Raw genomic sequence first — 25611 nt, 5'->3', positions numbered from 1 at the left:
TTATGAAAGTTAGGTGGGAAAGATATTCATTAATACTATTATGGCCTCTAGGACAAATTCATGTTGTTCAAAAAAATGATCACGTAATGGCACTAATGTAAAAATTCAATGAGGTGCTATTAAAATTTTATTATACTTTCAAATTACTTCCCCCCAAAAAATGGAATTAAAATGAAATCAATTTTAAACATAGGAGGATAGGTTTAATAATAAAAACTGCTACACATAAGCATGCTGAATTACCATTTTGAATCATTTTGGCAATAAAAATAATCATTATTACGACACCTCTAGGGAGTCCAAAGACTCATCGAGGGAGGACACCTACTCTACATCTGTCTCCACCACTCAATCCACCAACGCCATTTACCGCCCGCTACCACCACTAGTATCTTCACAGACATCCATACCCACGGGGGGATTCGAACTCTCAGCCTTTCGGCTGGAGATGGATGCGCTAACCACTTGACCAACCAGGCCGGCACAAATGAAAATTATTGTTTCAAGTTATTTTGCTAATGAAAAAGGAATTTATATTGGGGAAGAGAGAATGGATGAACAACCAAGCACTATATGAAAAAGCAAAATTTACTTGAAAGTAGTGCACAAAGATGGTTAAATGCACCTATATGTTAAGGCTTAATGGAGTGAAATAACATTGAGAAAGGATTAAAAATATTTAATTCTTCCAATATTTTGTCTCAGTCATTGAGACATCGTCATGGAGTACAATATGAGACATGCATGTAACACACACACAAAACTAAGTGAAACATGTGGACAAAAGACAGACTAGAGTCCTATTTAGGTGGGGGTGCCCTCCTAAGGCACCTGTTGGCAGCCTAGGATGTAAAATGGGATCTCGAAATATTAGTGTTTCCCATAGTTTGGATGTTTAATGCAACCATATTTATTTAAATTAGGCTGATTTTGGAGAGCAGCTGCAGATTCAAAAAAATTTTCCAATCGATTCTATGAGCTATATATAAAGAATGGTCCCCAAGGCCTGATTGACTATAGTCATGTTTTTTTTTGTGTTGTTCCATGTGGATGATGGCTGATCTTCATGTCTATCCATAGTAGGCCAACTTGCAGAACAGCACATTTTATATACTCCAGGCACAGAGTGTATAAGGGTAGCATTCAGAGATTGCATTTCTTTAAGACAGGCTATTTTTTCTAAAGTGCTTCTCATGTAAGGAGAAGGATTGTGTTTTCTTGTTGCCTTGGGAACTGTAGCCATTAGATAAGAAGGTGTTGTGTATATGATTAAGTTCTGCTGTAAGAGAAGACTCATTGGAACAAAGGTTATATTGGCTCTATTGGTTAGTGTTTTAATGATACCATATTTTTGAAAGGGAGGGGTGAAGGGAAGGTTTGTGAATGTGTCTGCCTGAGTATGTGGGCTTCCTATATACTGAAAAGAACAGGTTATTACCATTGGGTAGGCATGTTACTATGGTGTGTAGAAAGGCTAAACTATTATTAGTTTCTTTTTCCATGATAAACTGGATTCTAGGGTGAAGACTATTGAAGTGAGAGAGGAAGAGTCTAACTTGTCTGGGTCGTGAGGCCAAATGGATAAGACATCATCCTCATTTGGCTCAGGAAAAAACTAACAACATTAGGCTTGATGTTGCTAGCATTCTTTCTCGGTCCTTGCTTCCTAAAACAAATCTATCATCTTGCCAACTTAGTGCCTTCAAGAAAATATGCAAGAATAGCAGTATAGTCATCACCAAAACTGATAAGGGAAGCGCTGTTATTCTTAATACCAGTGAATACAATAGAAAAATGGACATCATTCTCAGTGACAGCTCCACCTACAGACCTTTAGTTTATGATCCTACCAAATCTCAGATCAAAAACTCGAAAAGTCTGCTCAAAGGTTATATTATGGTTTAATAAAAATACACAATCCCAATTTCCCCCCCCTCCAAGACCTATAATAGATGATACAGATTCCCCATACTATAAATTAGGAAAACAGTTAGCAAGCTCTGTAACCCCCCCCCCCCCCAACTAGTCATATCACTTCTTCCTACATAAAAACCACTATCCATTTTAAAACTTCTGTTGAGAATTGAATGTTAAATCATACAGATATTTTGCTTAGCTTTGATATGACCTCACTACTCATCAATATTCCCATTCATGAAACCTCATCACTTATAAAGAAAGTTTTTTCCTCCTGATATTACTGATCTGTTTTATTTTGCTATCCATTCTAGATATTATTCTTGGAAGCACAAAATTTATGAACAGGTAGAGTTACCTCTATGGGTTCTCCCCTCCCCACCAATTTTTTTAATGGAATATTTTGAAAATCAAGCTCTTGACTCATCTCCTTTCAAACTTTCTATTTGGTTAAGATATGTAGATGATGTGCTCTCCATTTGACCTCATGGCTCAGACACATTAGCTTTCCTCTCTCACTTCAATAGACTTCATCCTAGAATCTAGTTTACCATGGAAAAAGAAACTAATAATAGTTCAGCCTTTCTAGACACATTGGTAACATGCCTACCCAATGGTAACCTGTCCTCACAGTATATTGGAAGTCTGTATACATAGGCAGATACATTCACAAACTTTTCAATCACCCCCCCCCCCACACACACACAATATGGCATCATTAAAACACTAACCAATAGAGCCTATAACCTTTGTTACAATTAGTCTTCTTACAACAGAACTTAATCATATATACCAACTTCTTTATCTAATGGCTACAGTTCCCACAGTATCAAAAAAATAATCAATCCTTCCTGCAATCCTCGACCTTATTTCCAGAAAGATTTTATTGTGTGTAGTGCCTGCATGCACGTCTTTATTTTAAGTTCCTGTGAATATGGCAACGTGACATTGCCAAAATATAGATTAAAGCTTAATTTAAATCCTTTGTACGTTGTAATTTCCTTAAGTTATTTAATAAGAAAGATTTTAGTAATGATATCATCTTCTATGTGAGACACATTTCAGAAAAAATTGCTAGTCTTAAGAAATGCAATCTCTGCATGGCTTTCAAGCCCCCACAAAAGGATTGCTACCCTTATATGTTTTACTAAAGATCCGCTCTCTTCTCTCTGTGTCTAGAGTATATATAGTTCCCTGTTCCTGCAAGTTGGCCTATAAAGACAGACAGAAAGATCAGCTGGCATACACATGGAACAACACAAAAAATACATCCGTAGAACACAACTGGGTCTTGGAGACCCTGCTTTAGATAGAGCTCATAGAATCAAATGGAAAAAGATCACCATGCTCCATCACAGTAAATTTAGAAGAGAAAGACTATTTTTGGAATCTCCAGCCTGCTCTCAGAAATCAGCCTAATTTAAATAAATATGGTTGCATTAAACTTCCCAAGATATGGGAAACGTTAATATTTTGAGATCTCAGTTTACATCCTAGGCACCAACATGTGCCTACAGAGATTGTCTCACCTAGTTAGGATTCTATTTGTCAACATACTTCACTTAGTTTTGCATTGCATTTTTGTGTGTTATAAGTCTCATATTGTACTCACTAACAATGTCCCAGTGACTGAAATGAAATACTGGAAGAATTAGATAATATTTGAAACCTTTTCTCAGTGCTAGTTTATTCCATTAAGCTTCAAACATGGTTAAATGCACATACTGCTATAGTTAACTCTTTTAACTATTTACAAACAATATTATAAGTATTATTCAAGTTTAATTTTTGAATGTCACTATTTCCACTTTTTTTTAACAAGAACTTTTATGATGTTTGTGACAAATTTATGTTTTTCAAAGAACTCCAGTTTTCAAAAAAGCAATGGTTCTTTTGTAAAAATCCAGCCAAGTGTATCAAAAAGTTTAGTATACTCAATAAGGAATTTTAAGTATAAGAAAACAGTTTGTGCATGAAATATTTTTATGATAGACTTTTTTTTCTCTTTTCTCTTTAGTAGGTTTTTTTCTTTTTTTGCAAGGATAGAAAGGACAAGAAGGAACAGGGAATGCTGCTGATGATAGAAGGGGAATTATGTCTGCATAAGGGAGACTTGAAAGAGGGAAATAGTGGCAACAGTTTTGAGGCAGTATGATATGTGAGGTGGAGGTTGAAAGGAAGAGATATATATCAAATTTGATATTGCTATAGGCCAGGGAATGTGGAAGAAGGTGATGAAGAAATGCATAAGCAACTTGGATTAGTGAACAAGGGAAGGGTGATTATTATGGGTAATTTTAATTATGGCAGTATACATTGGAATGAAGAGACCGCATTTGGGAATAAGGAAAACAAATTTCTTGAGTTTTTGAGAGACATCTATCTTAGGCAGCATGTAAAGATCTGAGTTATAGATCTGATCATTTCATCGGAGGAGGTATTTGTGAGTGGGGTTTTGCACTTCTCTCCACTGGGTGAGAGTGATCGTGAAGTAATTACGTGGGTTGTGGTTAGCCATATGAAGACTTCTGTCAGGAAAGGATATATGTGGAAGTACAAAGCTTGTGATTATGACAAGCTCAGAAGACAGCTTGGAGCTATAGCATGAAATGAGGAGTTGAGCAGAAAGGAAATAAATGCTGCTTGGGAACTGACAAAGAAATACTTAACAGCATCATTGTGTGAATATATCCCAAGGATCAGAAGGCTGAATAAGACAGTTGTCACTTGAAGGCAGCACAAGACGAATAATGGTAATAATCAGTTGCAAGAAGAGTATTAAAAACAAGGCAGGAGAGTGACTCAGTTTGTAAGGACAGCAAATGTGTAGTACAAACAGAAATTAGCAAATCAGGCTAAGAAAGACCCTTGGGAGAGTTTTTGATATTTGGCAAGTAGAAAGAAGAATGAAAGTAGGAGATTAGTAACTTCAGCAGAAGACATAGTTCAGTGAGCAGTTCATCACAGTGTTTTATCCTCAGTGTGAAATTAAAAGCTCAAATGTAAGGAATGTAATAAGAGAAAACTTAATGATGAGTAAGCAAAAGATATATGAGAAGTTAAGTAAGCTAGATGTCAATAAGACTTCATGACATATCACCACGTGTCGTAAGGAAATGTTCCAAAGAGTTAGTATCAACCTTAGCCTACCCTTTTAACAAGTCTTGCAACAGCACAAGTCTTAAAGGAAGGTAAATTTGTTCCACTTTACAAAGGTGGTGATAAGGTTAAGGCTACAAATTATAGGCTGATCTGTATATCTGGAGTTGTAGTGAAGGTACTGGAGAGGTTCGTGAGAGATAGGATATAAAAGTAGGTTGATAATAGTGGTATTCTTCATGCTTGTCAGCATAGGTTTGATAAAGGCAGGTCATGTTTTACTAACTTGCTTATGTACTATAATAAGATGAAGAATGTATTGGAAAAGAGGTTTACATATACAGTGGTATATTTAGATTTTGCATGATAGATTGTCACACCACAAGTTGGTCACTAAACTGAAGCAGATGGGATTGGATAATAGATTAGTGAGTTGGATAGGTCAATGGCTATCAGATAGGTATCAGTAGTGTTTCCAAATTCCCGACATTTTGGAACCTATGGGAATTGAGAAAGGGAAATTGTATTTCCCAAGAATTCCCGAAATAATATTTTTTATTTAATTTTCATTGATCATCTGTAATAATGGCTATAACAGTAAATGTTAATAAACAGAAAAGCCATAGAGAAGGTGGGGAAACCGGGATTCGTGGCCCCAGCGCAGTCTTTCAGAGGTTTTGAGACACTCCTATATGTAAAAGGTCGAAGCAAAAAATGAGTAAATGAAATTTCCTAAATGGAGGTCGACCGGAATTTCATGACAAGTGCATCTCTTGCCCTGAGCACTAAACAGGGGTCACTACAGTATCGTTTTGGCTAGGTTTCTGTTTTATATTTCAGGTTTTCTCAAAATATAAACAATGTAATTAATGCAAACTTTATTTAACCAAAGCTTATATATATACAGTGAGTTTTTACATATATCACACAATATATTAACATTCCCAATCTCATTTAAATATTTTATTTATTAAATTAAACATTAATAGAAAACAAATGCAAATATTATTCATTTGAAAATTAAAAAATACTTCAAATAGTTTTTGTCATTTTTAAAATGAAACTTTAAGAAACATAGAGCATTAATTGCCCGATCAGACAATCGTGATCTTCACTTTGTAACAAATATACTTGATGTGGAAAAATTTCTTTCATTTTCTGTAGACGTTGGTCGAATTGTTAAGAGTGCATCTAAAAGCATCTTCAAGTTGGGAGTGAGAGAATGCGTTGCTTCATATAAGCTCATTTCCTTCCATAGAGAAGCAAATATTTTGTTTGCATGCTTTGATGTCGAAATTGATATTGCTTTAGTCAATTCACTCTTCAGATCAGATTCTGATTTAATGTCAGAACTCTCTGTAAGGACATCCTTTATTTCTTTTATTGGAACTTCCTCTGCTGTAAATGTTCCTTTAAAAAGTCTTTCCATTAATGACTTCGCCAATCGTGCAATTTCATTCTTACTTGACAAGGCAAAAAAATTCATCCTCTTCCATCTCACATAAACAACTAATGGTGCTCAAATACTTTGTGAGAGACACAAGATCTCTATTTCTACGTTTAACCAATTCAAATTTTATTTCCTTTAAAAGCATTTGGCTCATTGAAGAATTCTGTTTTCCTAAATTACTGAACAGGAACTTAAAAATTCCTTCACTTGTGAGAATATTAGCTTCTCTATTGCTTAAGGCTTCAACTGCTAATCTTACAGGTTGTAAGCAATTCAACATACCTCTCAATATTTCATAATACTCTTCTTTCCATAAGTGATCGAGTTTCAGCTCTCGTAAAATAGCCTTAATCAGATTTATGATCTTTAAAAATCTCTCTATCATTCTCTCCAGTGTGTTTTACAGTCCAAAATGACTTCTAGTTCCCTCTTTTCACTCTTGGTTATTTTTTGCTGCAAAAGAGAATTTTTTACTGGAGAATATTTAAATATTTTCATAATTCTTCACACACTGCCAATTGCCGAAGATAGATCATCTCGCAAATCATACCGATCAGCTCGGGCCACACCATCTAACTCAGAATCACTGTTATCATCTTTATCGTATTCAGAATCTGTATTGAATTTACTATCACTACTACAAGTCACTGATGCTTCACCTTTCAACTTTTTAACATAAAATACTTTTGTTACAGCTAGATGTAGCGCATGGTTGTAGCAGTACTGTTGAATAGTCGGTGATAATTTTCTGAATTTTTCCATAACAGCTGCACCATCACTTGTAATTGCAACCGCATCACTTTTAAGTTTTAACTGAAAGTTTTCTAATCTTTCCTGAAGCAAGGATAACACTTTTTCTGCAGGACAGTTCCCATGTATTCTTATTAAACCAAGGTACACAGAGGTCTCATTGCAGTATACGTGAACATTCATGTATCTGTGATTCTTGCAACTGGTCCACTCGTCTATTGAAATACTCAGTTTTTTATTATCACATTTGAATACTTCCAATTTCTGGATGCACGGTTGTTTCACTTTACTATAATAATTATGTATTAGTATCATAACTGAAGATGGAATTCTTGGCATCTGCATTCCTTTGCTTGTGAAACTTTCTGTAATAAACTCACTTTTTGTGATGGTGTTGACTAATATCCCATCTAAGGCTGCTAATTTGCTTATGGTTTCTTCTAAATCCAGTCCCTTGACATAATGTAAAATTGTCGTTTGTCTCTTAGAAGATGAAGGCATTGGCTCATCATTATTCAATTCAGACTGTTTTTTCCTTTTCATTCCATGAATGTATACTACGTGCCTATGTAGACTGCTGGTTGATGATGCTTTGCAAAGTTTTGGAGCATATCTGGCAACGAGCTGATTCATTATCTTTATCTTTTCTAAAATATTCCCAACATTCTTTATACTCTTTACTCATTGTGATGGCAATCTGCTAATAGAGGAGTGCTTCGGGGATCATTTCTGTTCCTTACTTTCTTTTTCCTCTAAATAAATTATCCCTCATTGCCCACTGAAGTCAACTTATAAATCTATATTGCTGATAGTACACTTGATTCATTCTACTAATTCCATAAACCATGCAGTTATGAAAAATCAAGCTTCACAACTACAACAAGTCTTAAATATTAATCTACATACACTTCTTTAACTGGGACAAGGATAATTTGGCCACCTTCAATACTACCAAACTGTGCTGTTACCTTTTTCTCAAAAAAAAGTATCTGAACTCACCTTCCCTTACCTCCAATAACACACAAATCATCATACAAGATCGGGTCTCTTTCCATCGATTGATATTTGCCTCTAGTCTTTTTTGGTATAAACACCACATCAACAGCTTTCTCAGCCACTAAAAAAACTAAGCATTCTTTTCTGCTTAAAGCACAATTTTAACCAATCCAGCTACTAACTTGGCATAAATTCAAAATCTGCCTACCCTTAAAATACTGTTCACATGTTTGAGGTAGTGCACATAGAACCTCCCTAAAAATTTTTGATGCTGTCCAGAGAAAATTCAGCTGATAGACAATTCCTACATCACCATTAACTTCGATCTCACAAACAATTTGTTTCATCTGTTTTTTTTTTTAATACAGGTACTTCCATGAAGGGTGCTATCCCACCAAATTGGCATCCATCATTTTTCCAATTTCTGTTGGACCTGTTTCAATAACAGGCAGCAGATCCTTTATAGTGTGACTGCAAAAACACCGAACTAACTTCTGTTCCTCTTTAATTCCACCTGGTTCTGTTCTTTCTCTGGAACAGTCTTCCTTATTAAGTGGTAAACCAAGTTCAGTTCGGGTTCTTGCCCACACATGACATTAATGTGATATAGGTTCTTCTATCTCTTGTGAGTAATAGTGATATATATAGGCAGTCCTGGAAAATAATAAATAATATCAAAGGTTTCTGGCAAATTGAGCAAAAAATGTAAGAAAGTTATACTAAAAGGCAGCTAGACAAAAGCTATACATAGAATTTGGGAAGAAAATATAAGAAAACTATAATTTATAGAAGAATAAAGTGGTTCCAGCCAAACAGAGGTTGTCAAGACCAGATTTTTACTTTAAGACAAATAGCCATGAAATCATGAGAACATAACAAGGATCTGTATACAATAAGTTGACAAGAGAATGCCTTATACAAATTATGTAGTGTGAACGGAATATTATACAAGCCATGTCAGCAGTAAGAACTGAAGTATATATATATATATATATATATATATATATATATATACACAGATGGTTTGATGTAAAATCAGGTGTAAGGAGGTGGGAGGGGGAGGTGGAAACTATATCCACTATTATTCATCATCAACATGGATCACACTGAAGGAAAGTGACAATAACTATCATATCATATCTTGCTGCTCAACATCCCTTCACAGTGCACCTTGAATCCCACAGAACCAGTTTCTTTTCCTCGTCCTTCATTCCCTGCTACTGCTATATTGTGGAACAGTCTTTCCCCTGATGCATTTTCCAAGGAATACAATATACAGTCTTTTAAATCAAATGTAAACAAGTTCCTCCTTTCCCAACCCACTACCCATATATGCACTAGGTATATGTATAGGTATACTACTGCACTACAGGTTGATCAACCAACTTCTCGTGTACGGGCTCAACAACAACAACAACAACAAAAAATCAGGGATGCAGATGATCCCCCCCCCCCAAATCTTCCGAACACTTTAAGTTAAATAATTGCTCTAACAAATGTGGTATAAAAGTCAACAATAAAAGGATAAAAAATTAGCAGGAACATGAACTTATCAATACTTGAGGTAGAAAAAGACATCAGAAATCTAAATTTAAGAAAAGCACCTGGAGTAATATTCAACCTGAAATATAGATGCATAAAAATTTTGCAGTATACACACACACTGCCAAAAATCCAGAAAGACTAGTCACAAGATTGAATCCCAGATGACTGGGGTAGTTTTCTTCCAAATTAATCTCTTATTTGTGAGACCTCCAACACTGTCATACTTTAAATTTCATTCTTTTAAGGCATTATTAAATGCATCAATCCATCTAGATCAAAGTTTCCTCTGGATATTTTTCTACCATCCCAGCATTAAACATCTGGTTTGCTGTTTATTTTGCATTCTGTTTATTATTATTATTAAGTTGCACTTCCAGGGAGTTCAAAGACTCATCGAGAGAAGGTACCTACTCTACTGCTCTCCATCTCCACCAGCCACAACTACTTCATCATCTACACCAATGCCACCTACCTCTGATTACCACCACTAGTATTTTCACAGACGATCACAAACATCCAATATGGTTTAAATAACCATACCACCTTAGATTAACTCTGCTCACACATTCTTACCTGCAAATGATAACATTATTTTCTAATAGCTATATTTTTAATATAATTCTACAACTGATGTCTATTTACTCTTCTAATTTTATTTCTAACCCAACTCTCAGATCCATAAGTTAAAATCAATTTAAACATTGGGAATGCCATATAGTCTTGGAGTTAACGGATGCATAGATTTTAGTTTTTTGATTAAGTCCACAGGCCAGTTGGTCATATCACGTAATAGTTCATTGGTATCAAGATGGTTTTTGTGAGTAGGATCTGTGTTAAGAACATCATAGACAGATGTGTCCGATAATAGATTATTGGTCTTTTCTTCATATTCCTTAGTTATAATATATAACTAAGGAATATGAAGAATTACGTGAACTATTACGTGATATGACCAACTGGTCTGTGGACTTAATCAAAAAAGTAAAATCTATGCACCCGTTAACTCCAAGACTATATGGCGTTCCCAAAATCCATAAAGAAGGTACACCACTACGTCCAATAGTAGATAGTATCCATTCCCCTACTTACAAACTATCAAAATATCTAGCCAAAATGTTACAGGAACACATTCACAACATGGATTCTTATATCAAGAACTCCCAACATTTCTTGGAGAAATTAAAAAACACCCGTATCTCTGAAGATAATATTATGGCTAGCCTGGATGTCACATCATCTCTGTTCACAAATATTCAGCTTCAGAAGTCATCGATATCTTAGAAAACTTGTTCCCACCAAACATCACCAAGTTGTTCAAGCATTGTTTAACTTCGAATTATTTTACATGGCAAAAAACCTACTACAAACAACTTACTGGATTAGCCATGGGTAGCCCTCTCTCTCCTTCTTGTGCCGACCTATTCTTAGAAAATTTGGAAACTCAAATTTTATCCCAAATTACCCCTAAACCAACCACATGGTTTAGGTATGTGGATGACATCTTCATCATTTGGAATCACAAAAAAGAAGAATTAATGGATTATCTAAACAAAATGAATTGTTTCCACAACCCTATCAAGTTCACATTGGAACTACAAAAAGATAATAAACTTCCATTCCTAGATGTCCTTATTAAGAAACAAACTGACAATAGCATCAACCTGTCGGTATATAGAAAACCTACCAACACTGGACGCTACTCCATTTCGACTCGTCTCACCACATATCCCAGAAACTCAGCATTATCCATATGCTTAAAAAAAGAGCTATACAGTGTACCACAGACCCTGGTGACTTACAAGAAGAATTAATGAAAATATCCAGAGATCTATCCCTAAATGGCTACCCTACAAGACTCATCAACAAGATTCTCTTTAATGACCACAAAGACAACGAGATGAAACCCAATACATCAGCTCTATAACAATTCCATTTGTTAGTACCATATCCAAAAAATTAGCTCTTCTTCTAAAACCATATAATATCAGAGTAACCTTCAAACCTATGGAGACTATTCAAAAGTTTATAAGATCACCGAAAGATAGCCATCTTTACTACAAATACTCTGGAGTTTACAGCATACCCTGTTCATGCGGCATCAATTACATCGGACAGACATCTAGAAGTTTTGAAACAAGAAAGAAAGAACACATAGGCTATATAAGGAATAACAGACAAGATATATCAGGACCTTCTTCCCACTTCACCTCTACCAACCATAATATTGAATGGTATATGAGTCATATGCCCTACATAGAAGAGAACTACCATTCCAGAACATTCAAAGAAGCTGCTACAGTCGCCCATTCAACAGGTAACTTAAATAAGAATCAAGCCTAATCCTACCAGATATATGGAAAATTCTAATCAGATCATTTAACCAAAAAGAAATGAACTTTCATGAAAATTACAATAAAGATCTCAACAAATAAAACATTGTACTTGCGACATGTGCATTGTATCATGCACAGTGATAACTTTATATAATTTTTAGAATTGTCGGTTAGTTTCCTAGTTTTTGTTACTTTCCATTGCTTACCAGTGTATCCCTGAAAATGCTGACAGATATTAGTCAGTGAAACATATCGGATATTAAACAATTATTTACTTGACTAACATACCGAATTAAGTCTTTAATTTATTAATACTAGTGGTCAAGAAAAAAGGTCATAATAATCTCTATACTACTTTTAATTCTAACTGCTGGCTTACACATTAATTCCAGAATATACAGGTAACCCTCATATAACAAGGATGCTAGGTTCTATAGAAATGCAGAGTTATATAAATCATGTTATGCGAGACTCAGATCATAGAGAAAAAGTAGGGTTATGTTCTGAAATCGTTTTTATTTTTTAATTATATAAACAACAATGACATATCAAACAAAAAAATATTTTTATTTAATTCAGGTAACAAATACACAGTATAAAATTATAAAAAAAAAATTGTGGGTAAATTTCACTGCACATAATGCATAAATGTTTAGGCAAAATAAAATAAAGTGCATATTTTAATCATCATCACTGTCTTCAAAAATAACATTTCATAGATGTTCTTTATTTACGAGTGACCGGACATCGTCATCACTTGAAATCTTTTGTACATCATTTCTATAATTCTCATTGCATACTTCGGCTGGTTTAGTTATCAAGAAGTCAGTAATAAGACATTGCTTACCACTATGCTGCAATTTTTTTTATCAAGTTCATAATATGGAGCTAAACAAATATCCAACTGTCTTGTGCATTTTCCAGAGCACTCCATTGAGGGATCATTATCCGTAAATTAACTTCCTAACTTTCTTGCCAAATCCAATCCTTCTGCTAATTTCTTTAAACTGAATTCTTTAATGGATTCATCAGCAGAACTTTCCCCGTCATTTGGTTCAACGTCATTTATTAATTGTACCAGTTCTTCCTAATTTAAATCTGTTTCCCCATCAATTAATTCACTAATTTCATTATCAACCATATCGCAAAAGCCCTTTCCACCAAAAATGTGTGTGACGTTTATAATACGACTTAGCTCGGCATCCATTGGAGGTACGAAATTTTGTTCCAGAACGGCATTTTTTTCAGAAAGGCCATTTTTTTTTCAGCAAGCATTCAGTGCAGAGGGTTGTAATTCCTTAATGGACAGAGAAATAATTTTCACACAATATTGAAAACTCTTTCCACGCTTGAGGCAGTGTCATGTTTGGATTAGATTCCATTTTTTCCTAAATTAATTGGGATGTTCAACGAATATAATATGATTTAAATGTTGATATTATTCCTTGGTCATGTGGTTGAATAAGTGAAGTAGTAGTATTAGGTGGCAAAAACGTTATTTTAATATTCGGATGGCATAAATTTTTTGGGTGGCTTGGTGCGTTATCTAAAATTAGTAGAATTTTGAAGTTTGATATTCTTTTTCTTTGTGTAACTTTCTATAACATTGGGTACAAAACACTTGAAAAACCAATTTTCAAACATGCTAGCTGTAACCTATGCCTTTTTGTCGGCCCGCCAATAAACAGGTAGGGTGGACTTGTCAAGCCCTTTCATAGCATGAGGATTTGAGGATTGGTTAATAAACATTGGTTTTGTCATGTAATCACCTGATGCATTACTATAAAAATAAATTTTTTACATAAAAAAAAGCATTGCATATTACTTTACAAAACAGTAAAGTAATTCTATCTTTGGAAACTTTGAATCCAGGAGCTGATCTTTCATTTTTTGAACTATAGGTGCGTTTTGGCATTTTTTTCCAATATTACCTGGATTCATCCATATTAAACACCTGGTCTGCACTATAACCACCTTCTTCAATGATTTTTAGAAGTTCTCCTGGGTATTTCCAGGCAGCTTCTATGTCTCCTGATGCTGATTCTAAGATTATGCAAAGAAAACCGCTTTTTAAAGTTTTCGAACCAACCCTTACTTGCACAAAATCCATGCTGAGAGCTTTCTTCTGAAGAATCTTGATCAAGTTCTTTTAAATGTTTATAAACTTTGAGAGCTTTTTGTTTAATAAGATTTTCATCCAAAGGAATTTTCTTTTTTGAGTGCAATCTTCTATCCAAATCATTAGCAATTTCTCCATTTTATTCTATTAGAGTATCGCATACATCAGCAATAACTTCATTTTGTTTGATTGTTCGATTTGTTGATTCATTTAAATTCAAAGTCCTTGCAACAACTCCTGGTTTTTCTCCATTTTCCAACCGATCCAAGATTTTAATTTTTTCTTCGAGAGAAATGAATTTTCTTTTCAATGTTGGTTTTTTCCCTTTTGTTGCAGTTTTAGTGGCCATTACTATAAAAATAAATTTTTTACATAAAAAAAAAAGCATCGCATATTAATTATGTAACTCACCAGAAAATAAAGTGCTCAGCTTTAGATTAACACACTTATGATTTTACGCTTTCCTGGCAGAAAAATCTTCATTTTCGAAGACAAGTTTCAATAATAAATGCTTGATACGGTAAACAACTGACATACATGCGTGCTAAAGGTGTTTCTCCACTAATATAAATTCGCTACTTATAACTACATGTGAAATAATAAAAAACACCTTATACGGTAAACAATTGACGTTACACACACACACAAAAAAAAATGTTCATGCATGCTAAAGACTATTTCCCTCAATATAAATTTGCTGCTTATAACTACATGCACGAAACGGGTAGACACAAATTTAACAAAGATAAAATTTGATTTTTAAGTCGCATGGTGAAAAATATATGAAAAGATAAAGGGTTACTACATTTCATAGACCGTGTTACATCAAAACCGTATTGTATAAGTACCGCAAGAACAAGGATTACTACAATTTGTAGACTGCGTTATATCAAAACAGAGTTGTATATAAGTACTGCGTTAGACGAGGGTTACCTGTGTGTGTGTATATATATATATATATTGCTCTGTTTAATGTCCCATTTCTACTAAATATATGTAGTATTTTGAACAGCTTTTCACTTGCCACCAGATCATATGAAATTTCAAGATCTACAAAATTAAATACAGATGCTTGATATATTTACATGATTTCTCAATTATTTGACCTAAAGTAAAAATCTTGAAAATACCTATTTAGCCTGATACCAGTTCCTTCTTTCCCAAGTTTCTCTTACATAATTTTTGTGAGACCTCCAACACTGTCATACTCGACATTTCATTTGTTTAAGGCATTATTAAATGCATCAATCCATCTAGATCAAAATTTTCCTCTGGATATTTTTCTACCATTCCAGCATTAAACATCTGTTTGCTTACATAGAATCTTACCTGGAACTCAGCAGGGAAATTGCCCTGGAATTTTCACATTCAGTTTTTTGTTCTTTTTAGCTGATATTATATGAGATCTACTCCAATCATCCAGAATATGACCTTATGATAAGGCCTTTTAAATTATGTAGTGTCACAATTGCAAAACTTTTACAATGTCATCTACTCCAAATGCTTTTCCACTCTTGTTTCTGATAATCTTTTCTACCTCGAGTATTGATATATATATATATATATATACCTGATAGTATTTCTTTTGAATATTTTCTACTCCTGGCTTGTCTCATTTAACAATCTTTTAAGGTAATTAACATTGGACATCCAGAACATATCTTATCTTTATTTTCATATCATCTTTATCATCTCTAAATCACTGCATAATACTTTTTTCCATTTCTGAACTTTTCTTCAGCACTCAGGAGCATTTTACCACTTTTGCAATATTTATCTATCTTTTTAAGAAAGAAAGATAAATATCTATATTTATCTTTCTTACCAAAGCATTCACATGACTTTTGCTTAGCTATTTTTATACATATCTTATGTTCTTGCATTTTTTTCTCAGTTTTCTCTCAAGATACTAGCTGAGTTACTTCCTCAAACTTTTGATATTATTTCTTCTTTTCAAGGAAAAGACTTATTAATTTCTTGAGTCCACCATAACAATCTGATTTTTTCTATCCTTCCAAGACCTCTACTTACCTAATTAACTGAACTGATCAATGTTCTCTTCAGAGTTCTCCTAAGTTCAGTGTTCAAGTTGTGGTTCTTGTTTTCAAATACTTTTATGTTTTATTGAATATTTGTGTGTCTACAGTTCACCTTTGAAAGTTGCTCAACTTAGATATTCTTTTTAAAAACTTTTTTATACATTTTTCATTTCAATAAGATACTCATTTTGATCCTACTCAAAACTAAATGGTAATCTCTTTCTATTTCAAAACTCCTATATACAATTGTATCCTGAGCCAGTATGAAGGTGTCACTATCAAAAATAACACAGTCAATAAGATTTTTCTTCTTTCTTGTATGTTCTTTATATGTGAATTTATCTTTCATTTTTGAGCTTGAACCCAGTGTTAGTAACAAGTAGTCAATTTCCTAAACAGAAATCCAACAGATATATTATTATCAGCTTTGCTCTTTTTTCAATGCTTCTACAACATTTCTAAAATAATCTAATGACTTATTCTCCAAAGGGAGTAAGGCTTGGCTCTTTTAGCTATAGGTAACTTTTGAATACAAATGGGAAGCTGGTCTCTATCCTTCAAGTCTTCACTGATAGTGAGCCCAAATTATCAATAACTCAAGGCTTTCCAGAGAGAGAGACTGTCACCATCTCATGGCCCTAAATCCCAATATTCATATAACTGTCTGCAACAGTGTGAGTTCTTAAAAAAACCCAAGTTCTAGGAGGAAAAAAAAAAGACTTGTTTGTGCCAACGATCAACAACTCATGAACCAAGGAAGGCCTTCATTTAGTCAGCAACTATAATTTACTTAAGTCTCACTTTGGGCCGCCTTGTATGAGGGGTATCTGGAAAGTTCTGATGAACACCTAGAACAAAAATGATATTAGAGCAACTGATATAACCACAAGAAAGAACATATCTTAAAACCCTTTAACTACAAATTTCATCCAATTGTAATATTTTGTTCTTTTTCTTTTAGGATATATAAGAAGACATAAAATTAATAAATTTTTGTTCTAGATTTTTATCAGAACTTTCCAGACCACCCCTGTCCCTTGTATCATGGAAGCAAATGTCATTTCACAGCACTAAAATAGCACTACAATGTTTCTATATGTCTGTTGCCATCTATTTATTTTGTTCACCCACAGGCACAAATCTCAACGTCCAGTTTTTCCTTTTGAAATTTGCTCAATTCACTCTAATTGAAATTAAGCACCAGTCACGTTTATCTTGGTGTTCAATGCATACTGTTTCTTTCCCCTAATCACTACCGCCCAAATATAATGTCTTAGTTATTATTTAGTGGTTTCTCGTTTGTTTTCTTCATCTTAGTAACACTACACATCTTCAATTCTGCTGAGATTGACTTTATTCCAGTAGCTGCTTTTCACTGTTTGTCCTGGTTCTCTAGTGAACATGGTGGAGAGGACTGTTTAACTGGCAACATCCTTGCTATCAAGGATGTTGCCCCAAAAGTCCATCATGCTGACCATCATGATTTTGCAGTTTATGTCAATACTGAATACAACTGGTTAAGTCTCAAACTACCATCTCACCCTCCTTGAAATAGATTGGACAGGCCCCAATGTAGAAGGTGGGGTTGGATTGACTGGGGACTTTATCCCAAATAGCTGGAGTGTTTATGTGATTCCCACTTGTAAAGGTTGGAAACCTATTATACACTTAATGCTGAGGGCATATGGTTATATAAAACCTTGCTCTAGAAAACAAACATGAAACCTTTTCAAGCAAATTCAGGCCTCTAATGAACAGGGTGGTGATGGTCTCACACTGGGTAATAAAATCTGTTTACAACATGTTTACTATCCAAATGTTTACCATTCGGCTTCCATTGTCTATGATCTATCTATTTCAGCTGTTTTAATTTTTTATTGCCAATTTTCACCATATGTGTTGCAGGATTTATTCAGTTTCATTTGGATTATTTAAAAGTTTTTAAGACTAGTGGATTCAGTCAAGAATATTCAGCCATGTTAAGGTTTTTTTTTAAGTATCTTTTAGTTACAAAGGATAGACACAAAAGTCAAATAAGCATACAGAAACAAACTTCAGTAGTAAGTGGCTGTTCTCAAAATAACAGTCTCCAAGATTTTTTGAAATTTCAGACAGCAGGATTTTTTAAGTTTACATAATGTTGTATGGCTGTAGCAGATTCCAAGATTGTGTTTTATTAGAACTATAAAAGAAATTCTCACACTTTCCTTTTAAATGTCAAGATAGGCAGTGACTACATACCTTCTACAATTACCCATTTGTAGTTCACTTACAACTCACATAATAAATTTTTTTTCTCTTAAATAATTTTTTTAACTGCTGTTATTCAAAATAATCCTCCTTTGTAAGTCTTCATAACAGGTACAGCATACAAGTATTTCAATCCAATATTAATAAGTTTCTTCTTTATTATTATTTTGTTTTGAAAATTAAAATTTTCAATACATCATTCAATCAGCCTAAATTTAATCTCTAAAACCATTTTGAGATTAAGATTTATATTCAGATTCAAAATATAAAATACAATATGCTTCATTATCATATTTTCACTCCATCATCCTTAATATCCCTTTCTATTTGTTTCTTAAGTGATAAATACAATGTTATTATTCTAAAGAAAGACAATTTATTATTCTAGTATAATATGTTTTGATGTACTAAAAAATACAAATGCACTAATAAAATATACTTGCTGACCTGGTTAGTTGAATGGACAGTATCTGTGCTTTCCAATCTACAGGCTGAGTTTAAATCCAATCATGGCACAGATAAACATCTGCATGTCTTTAGGTTTCAGGTGGTAGATGACTTTCATCAGCTGGTGTAAGCCCACCATACATACTAGGGAGCTGAAATGGCCTGAAAATGTATCATGTTTGGTCTTCAGAGCAAGTTCTTGAATCATCTAACCTGGTTTAATGCATTATGGGTTTATAACTTCTGTAAGTGGGAGTTTCATTTAAAAAACTTTCCTGCTAGCCTGACTGATATGTTTAATTAACCATTCCGATTTCAAATAATCTACTGCAAAAGCAAATCAGTCTCACTTGAATGATAGTGATATACATATACCATATACATCTGATTAATTTTTAGTACCATCAAACAAAAGTTGTATAGCATAACTCAGTAGTAGATATATTATTCTAGAAACTACATATAAATACTTGTAGAGAGTAGAAAGCAATGAAGTGCTCCCAATCTTAGCAGTAAGAAGAACACCACAGAAGAACTGTTTTGAGTTGAGGACTACATAATATATTTGAGTATCAAGTGCTTTTGAAAATTTTTTGGAATATTCCAGAAGTTTACTTGTCCTAGACAAAATAAGAGACGATACCTCTGAATGGAAAAGAGTTGGGCAAGAAACATTAATAATAACTTTTCAATAGAAGAGGAGTTTAGTTAATTTCATGCAGAAGTAACACAATTTTGTCCCTCCAAAAAACGTGGGTTTTAACTTCCTACAAAAAAAACAAACTAGTTGGGAACACACGTAATTTACAGTCATCATAGAAGATAATGTAGATAGAACTACTTATCCTATTACAGCATTAATTAGGTTTATACAAATTAAAGTCTTTGAACATGACAAACTGAGTCTAATGTAATAAGCTCAGAAAACAAGAGACGTACATTGCAATAATTGCTGATACTGAAGATTCATTCTCATCCTATAAAAATTATGCCTATAGTTTCTATAGAGGAAAAGCACCTTTAACATTCTTAATCAGTGCTTTCTTTCCTCATCATTAATTTTTGTGTTTTAGAGATCACACATATGGAAAAAAAGATTTAGCAAATAATGTACCAGGATTGGTAATCACTCAAAATATTTTAAACATAAGCAAATGCTACATTCTTTCTTGTTTTGTTGACTGAATGTGAAAATTTATTGTATGATAAAGTGCAGTACTACAGTTGTATGTACCATTTATTAGGAATGATTTACAAAAGCATTTGATGCACCTAAGGAATCTGCTTACGAAATTTTTCTTGTACTTTCTAGCAAAACTGAAATATCAACAGGTGGCAGAAATGACCAGAAACTTTTTTCCTCTTGAGCTCGGGATTCTTGAATGTGATTTTCCATGTCTTCAAAGGTCTTTTCTGCTGAACAAAAGTAATTTCAGTTAATTCTAATTTAAATTTCCAATAATCATCTGCAATAATTTCTAAATAATCATTAGACAATGATCTTTTGTATATCTAATAATTTAAATATTCTAATTAGTTATTTCACACTGTATGGCACGTAAATGCATATTTCCTTTTGTACATCAGGTGTCTTCCCCAAAAATACACCTCTATAAGAGATATTTAAAATACACACACATTCATGCAAGCAAGAATCTTTTGATTTAGCAGGTCATAAAGTTGGGATATGAACCAATGTCTGATAAAGAATCAGTTATGTATACAAAATTATTTATTAATAATCAACAATATTTCTTTGCAAAGTTCTCGGCTATTCTCAAGGTGAGCCTATAGTGAAAAGCAACTAATTTAAAATTATTACATTATAGGAGGCATGGAAAGCTACCAGAAAACAAAGAATATTAACAATAAAATAAAATAAACTGCACACTGTGAGGTCATAGATGTCATTAGGGGTTGGTGTTCAATTAAACACGTATCTTAAATAGGATATCTCTAACAAAAAACTAAAAAGGTGTCCCCTTTTGTCTTGTGAGAGAAGGCATTAGATGTCTAATATAAACCAGTCTGTATAACTTTCTTCCTTATTTAATCAAGTTATACTATTTTCTGATTAATGGTAGTAGTTACTTCTCATGGTGAGGGAGATTATATAAACAGATAAAGTGGACAACAATGGAAATGCCTATTTCTTCTATATTAGTAAATTACTATAAGAGCATTTCAAGATGACTCCTCAATCATCCATTTGGCATCCAAGGAAATTGACTTTTTTCAAGGAATAATTTAATTCTGAAGTCTATGTTTTAGTTCTGTCTTATATATCTGCTGGGTTGCTGATTTCAATAGTTTAAACATGTCACATAAAGACTAAGACATTTAGCAGCAAATCATCCTCAAATACAAGAACACTAATTCAAGATAATTTCAAGGTTATATAGTGAAAGGCTGATGTATTTAACACTCCTGTGAAATCAGTAAATTTTGATTTATTATGTTATTTTCTTTTGTATAGTATACTACTGCCAATTTTTGTGTATTTATAGCATTTGATATATTTCCTGATATTTTATTGGAATACTCTAATATTAAAGTGTACTACTTTAAAATGATGATAAAACCTTGCATGAACAAGAATAGAGCATCAACAAAGAGGAATGCTAGTGAAATTGTGAACAAGGATATTTGTCCCAATGAACAAAATTATGCTGGTTCAGAACATAACAAGAATATCGAGTATAAATTAATTTTGGAAATATTTAGAACAAAACAAATTATTAAACAGATGATGAGAGAAATTGGACAAGTTGAAAAATGCAATATCAAGTAGGTAAAATTGATCATAAAAAGGATATTATGTGGTATGAAGATTCAATTAGAAACATGCAATTGACAACCATGTTACTACTTCAAGTTTTTCAGGTGCTAAAAACAAAAAATTTCATGAACATAATTGAAAAGCAGGAAAGTAAAAGAGGTAGTAGTTCCGGTATGAAAAAATGATTTGTCTGTTTCCCTCTCAAGGGCTCACTTAAATGAGTATGGGAATAACAAACCCAGAGTACCTAATGCTGGACCATGCCTTACTTCATATAATATGCATCTGTCATATTATCTGTAGACTAGTCCCTTCTTTCTTTTCTTCTTGCTCCATCCCCCAATGCTATTAGAGTATTCGAGGGCTAGAGACGAATCTTTCCTGTTTTGCTATTTCATTTCATCTTATGCAGTGGGAGTCTGTTTGCCTTCTCTCCTAGTAGGCTTAAATCCTAACCCATCTGGTCACCATGGAATGAATTCGGGCCAAAACCTCCCAGATTGTGGAAAGGGCCTCTGCAACATGCCATTTTTTTTTTCTTGCAGTGACTTTACTCCAAAATGCTAATATGGTTCTACCTTATAATAAATCTCATACTGCATGAGTTGTCACACAAAATAATTGGAACTGCATTCGGGACGTAGGCAGAAGGCTCCATTCAAGAAGTATATTACAGTCTCCAACAAAAGTCAGTGATAGTTTGAAGCTACCAGAATGTATGGGATTAATCTTAGAAGGGAACTTTACATAGGCACATTAGATGTATAGGGTCTAAAGATGGGTACTCTTGATATTCTGTAAAGAGATGGAGAGGCATAAAATTGACATCACGGGAATTACAGAGACCAGATGGAATGGAGAAGGTCACTTCAAAAGACAGGATGGTAAGCTAGTTGTTTATTCAGGAGGTGACTCAAAGCATCATTAGGGAAGCTGTAAAACTGAAGACAATTCAGGCAAGAGCCCTTCTTGGTTATAATCCCATTAATGAGAGGATGCTTTGTATTAGACTTAAAACTCATCCTACCAATGGATCAATCATGGTAGTTTATGCACCCCACACAGATAGACCTGAAGAAGAGAGTGGGGAATTCTATGAAAACTTACAGACTGTTTTGGACTGCTTACCAAGGAGAGACATATGTTGCATCTTAGTAGACTTTAATGCAAAAGTGGGAAAGAGCGTGAGAGTTAGGCCTCAGTGTGGCATGTTCTGTCTGGGTGAATGGAATTAACCCATGGTGAAAGACTGTTAGAATTTGTCCATGCTAACAGATTAGTTATTACCAATGCCAGCTTCCAGAAACACCTGAGATGGACCTATACTTGGACATCTAACATTGATAGATCAAGGCACCAGACTGATTACACCCTGGCTCTCCAACAGTGGGAGAAGCATCTCTGAGATGCATACTTGTCCTGGAGAGGACGGTGGTACACACCATCAGCTAGTAAGAGCCAAAGTAAGATTAAGACTTTGAAACCTTCCAAGTCAGGCACATCTCAATAGACTGGATTGTCAGAGTAATTCCTAGTGGGTTCACAGAAGAAACATCAACTCGCCTGGATGATCTTTTGGAGACCAGAGAAGAGAACTCACCTGAAATGCTTTGGAAAGGAGTCAAAGTCACAATACAGGATACAGCTAAGCAAATATCTCGACCCAATTAGGAGACCAATGGATATCACATTCAACATGGAAACTAATCGAAAGAAGGTGGTTGAAAATAACAGAGACACAGAGATTGAAGAATATAAGATATTACATATAGAAGTCAGAAAAGCCATCAGGCAGGACAAGGAAAATTTTTAAGCTAATAAATGCGAAGAGGCACAGTTCCAGATGAGGAGGCACAATTATAAAAGGATGTTTCATTTAGTTCATGACCACAAGTTTAAGTCCAAATTGAACATCAAAGACAGGAATGGAGCAGTACTAAGAGAAGAACTGGAAATCAAAAACAGATAGAAAGAATACTGTGAGAAACTGTACAGCAGAGAGGACAAGGAAATTTTCGAATGGAAATCTCCTCCACTTAAGCATGAGGTTAGAGCAGTTATAAACACTAAGAGCAATAAAGCCCTGGGTGTAGATGGAATTCCAGCAGAATTAACTAAGACCACAGGGCATGGACAGATAAGTATTTCATAAATTGATTAAAAAGATATGGGAGACAAGATTATGGTCTAGAGCCTGAAAGAAGTCAGTTTTCATAACACTGCAAAGGAAGGAAGATATGAAGTAGTGTGCAAAAACTATAGAACTATTAGTTTAATATCTAATGCAAGCAAGATTTTATTGGAGATCATTTTAAATAGGATTAAGGTCAAAGTTGAGGCAGAGATGCCCAAAGAACAAGCAGGTTTGAGGAAAGGTATATGGGTACCAGAGATTAGATCCTTTGCCTCAGACAAATAATAGAAAAGTACAAAGAATTTAGACTCCCTATGGTAATGTATTTCTTAGACTACGCTAAAGCTTTTGACTGTGTTCAGCATGTGAAATTCGGGGAAGTAATGAAAATAATGGGTATTCCTCAACACACTATCAAGTTGATAGCTAACTTGTACAGTGAGCAAGAAACCACAGTAAGAACAGGTACTGGATTAAGTGATTGGCTTCAAGTTAGAAAGGGAGCAGGCAAGGATGTTTACTTTCTCCTCACTTGTTTCGTATCTATGCTGAGAACATCATGAGTGAAGAATTGGATGAGCTCAAGACAGGAATTAGGATAGGTGATAGATTGATCAGTGATCTGAGGTATGCTGATGATACTGTACTCCTCTGTAATGACAAGGAAGAACTAGGACAAATTCTTGACAAAGTTAACGAGATCAGTAATAACAGAGGACTTCAGTTTAATCCTAGCAAAACAAAGATTATGGTTTTCAAACGAAATACAGACAATTTCCTGAGAAACAAGTTTGTCTTAAAGGAGAAAGAATTGAGGAAGTCAGCAAGTTTGGGTATCTAGGATTCATTATTAATGTGAAGAATTGCTGTTCAGAAGACACCAGAAGAAGATTAGGAATGGCTAAAATAACAGTCAGTGGTTTGTTTAAAATCTGGAAGGATGGATCTACCTCCATGGGAACCAAGTTGAGGATTTTGGATACAGTTGTTCTTCCAACAGTGACTTATGGATGCGAGACTTGGAACCTAAATAAGTCAGATAAGAAAAAGATAGCTGTTTTTAAGATGTGGTGTTACAGAAGGCTGTTGAGGATATCATATACTGAAAGGTGAACAAACATATGGATGCTAGACAGGATCAGCAGAACTTTAAGGCTCCTGAAGGATACTGCCAAGAAAGTTGAAATATTTTGGGCACACTGAAAGGATAGAAGGTAAAGTTCCTGGACTGATCTTCAGAGAGTTGAATAGATGAATGCTGACAATATCAGTATAAGAAAGGATGTGAAGTATATAGAATAGCTGTGATGTAGATGTGATATAGAATAGCTGAAAGAAGTGAGAGTGAAGAGTAAGAAAGTGAAAACAGTTAATATATTACCTAGATATGATACCATGGAATTAAGAAAGGCTATAATGACAATTCGATGTGTAGCTTTTGACTGTGTTCAGCTGTATAGTTTTTGGATGCGTGTGTGTGAGGAGAATGTATGAAGTGAGTTTGAAGGAAGAAGAGGATTTATATAAGAAGGCTGGCCTACACTTGAATGCGTTTGATATCAGGGGTCTGGAGAAATTATTTACTGGTGTGAGCCATAATATGGAGAGTTACTGGGCTGATACAGTAAAAAGTGTCTTACAAGACAGAAATATAAGATCTGATAATGTTAGAGTCTTGACTGAGAATAGATTAATTTGGAGAAAGATTGTTGTTCAGAAGTCATTATGATGAATAATGAATAATGAACCACAT

General features: G+C 34.2%; 1 protein-coding gene across 1 annotated transcript in view; it reads right to left on the bottom strand.

The window, feature by feature from the left end:
- The window catches only part of p (WD40 repeat domain-containing protein pink), a 306375-nt gene that overhangs the window by 136001 nt on the left and 144763 nt on the right, over window positions 1-25611 (bottom strand). The window contains exon 13 of the mRNA XM_090396034.1: window positions 20235-20358. Coding sequence (XP_090252160.1) covers window positions 20235-20358 — 124 coding nt within the window. The remainder of the gene's footprint in view (window positions 1-20234; window positions 20359-25611) is intronic.

Source organism: Typopeltis vanoorti, chromosome 7, assembly GCF_054136105.1.
Source record: "Typopeltis vanoorti isolate ZY-2024b chromosome 7, IOZ_Tvanoo_1.0, whole genome shotgun sequence".
In the NCBI taxonomy this organism is placed as follows: Eukaryota; Metazoa; Arthropoda; class Arachnida; order Uropygi; family Thelyphonidae; genus Typopeltis; species Typopeltis vanoorti.
This window is presented reverse-complemented; position numbering and strand designations above follow the sequence as displayed.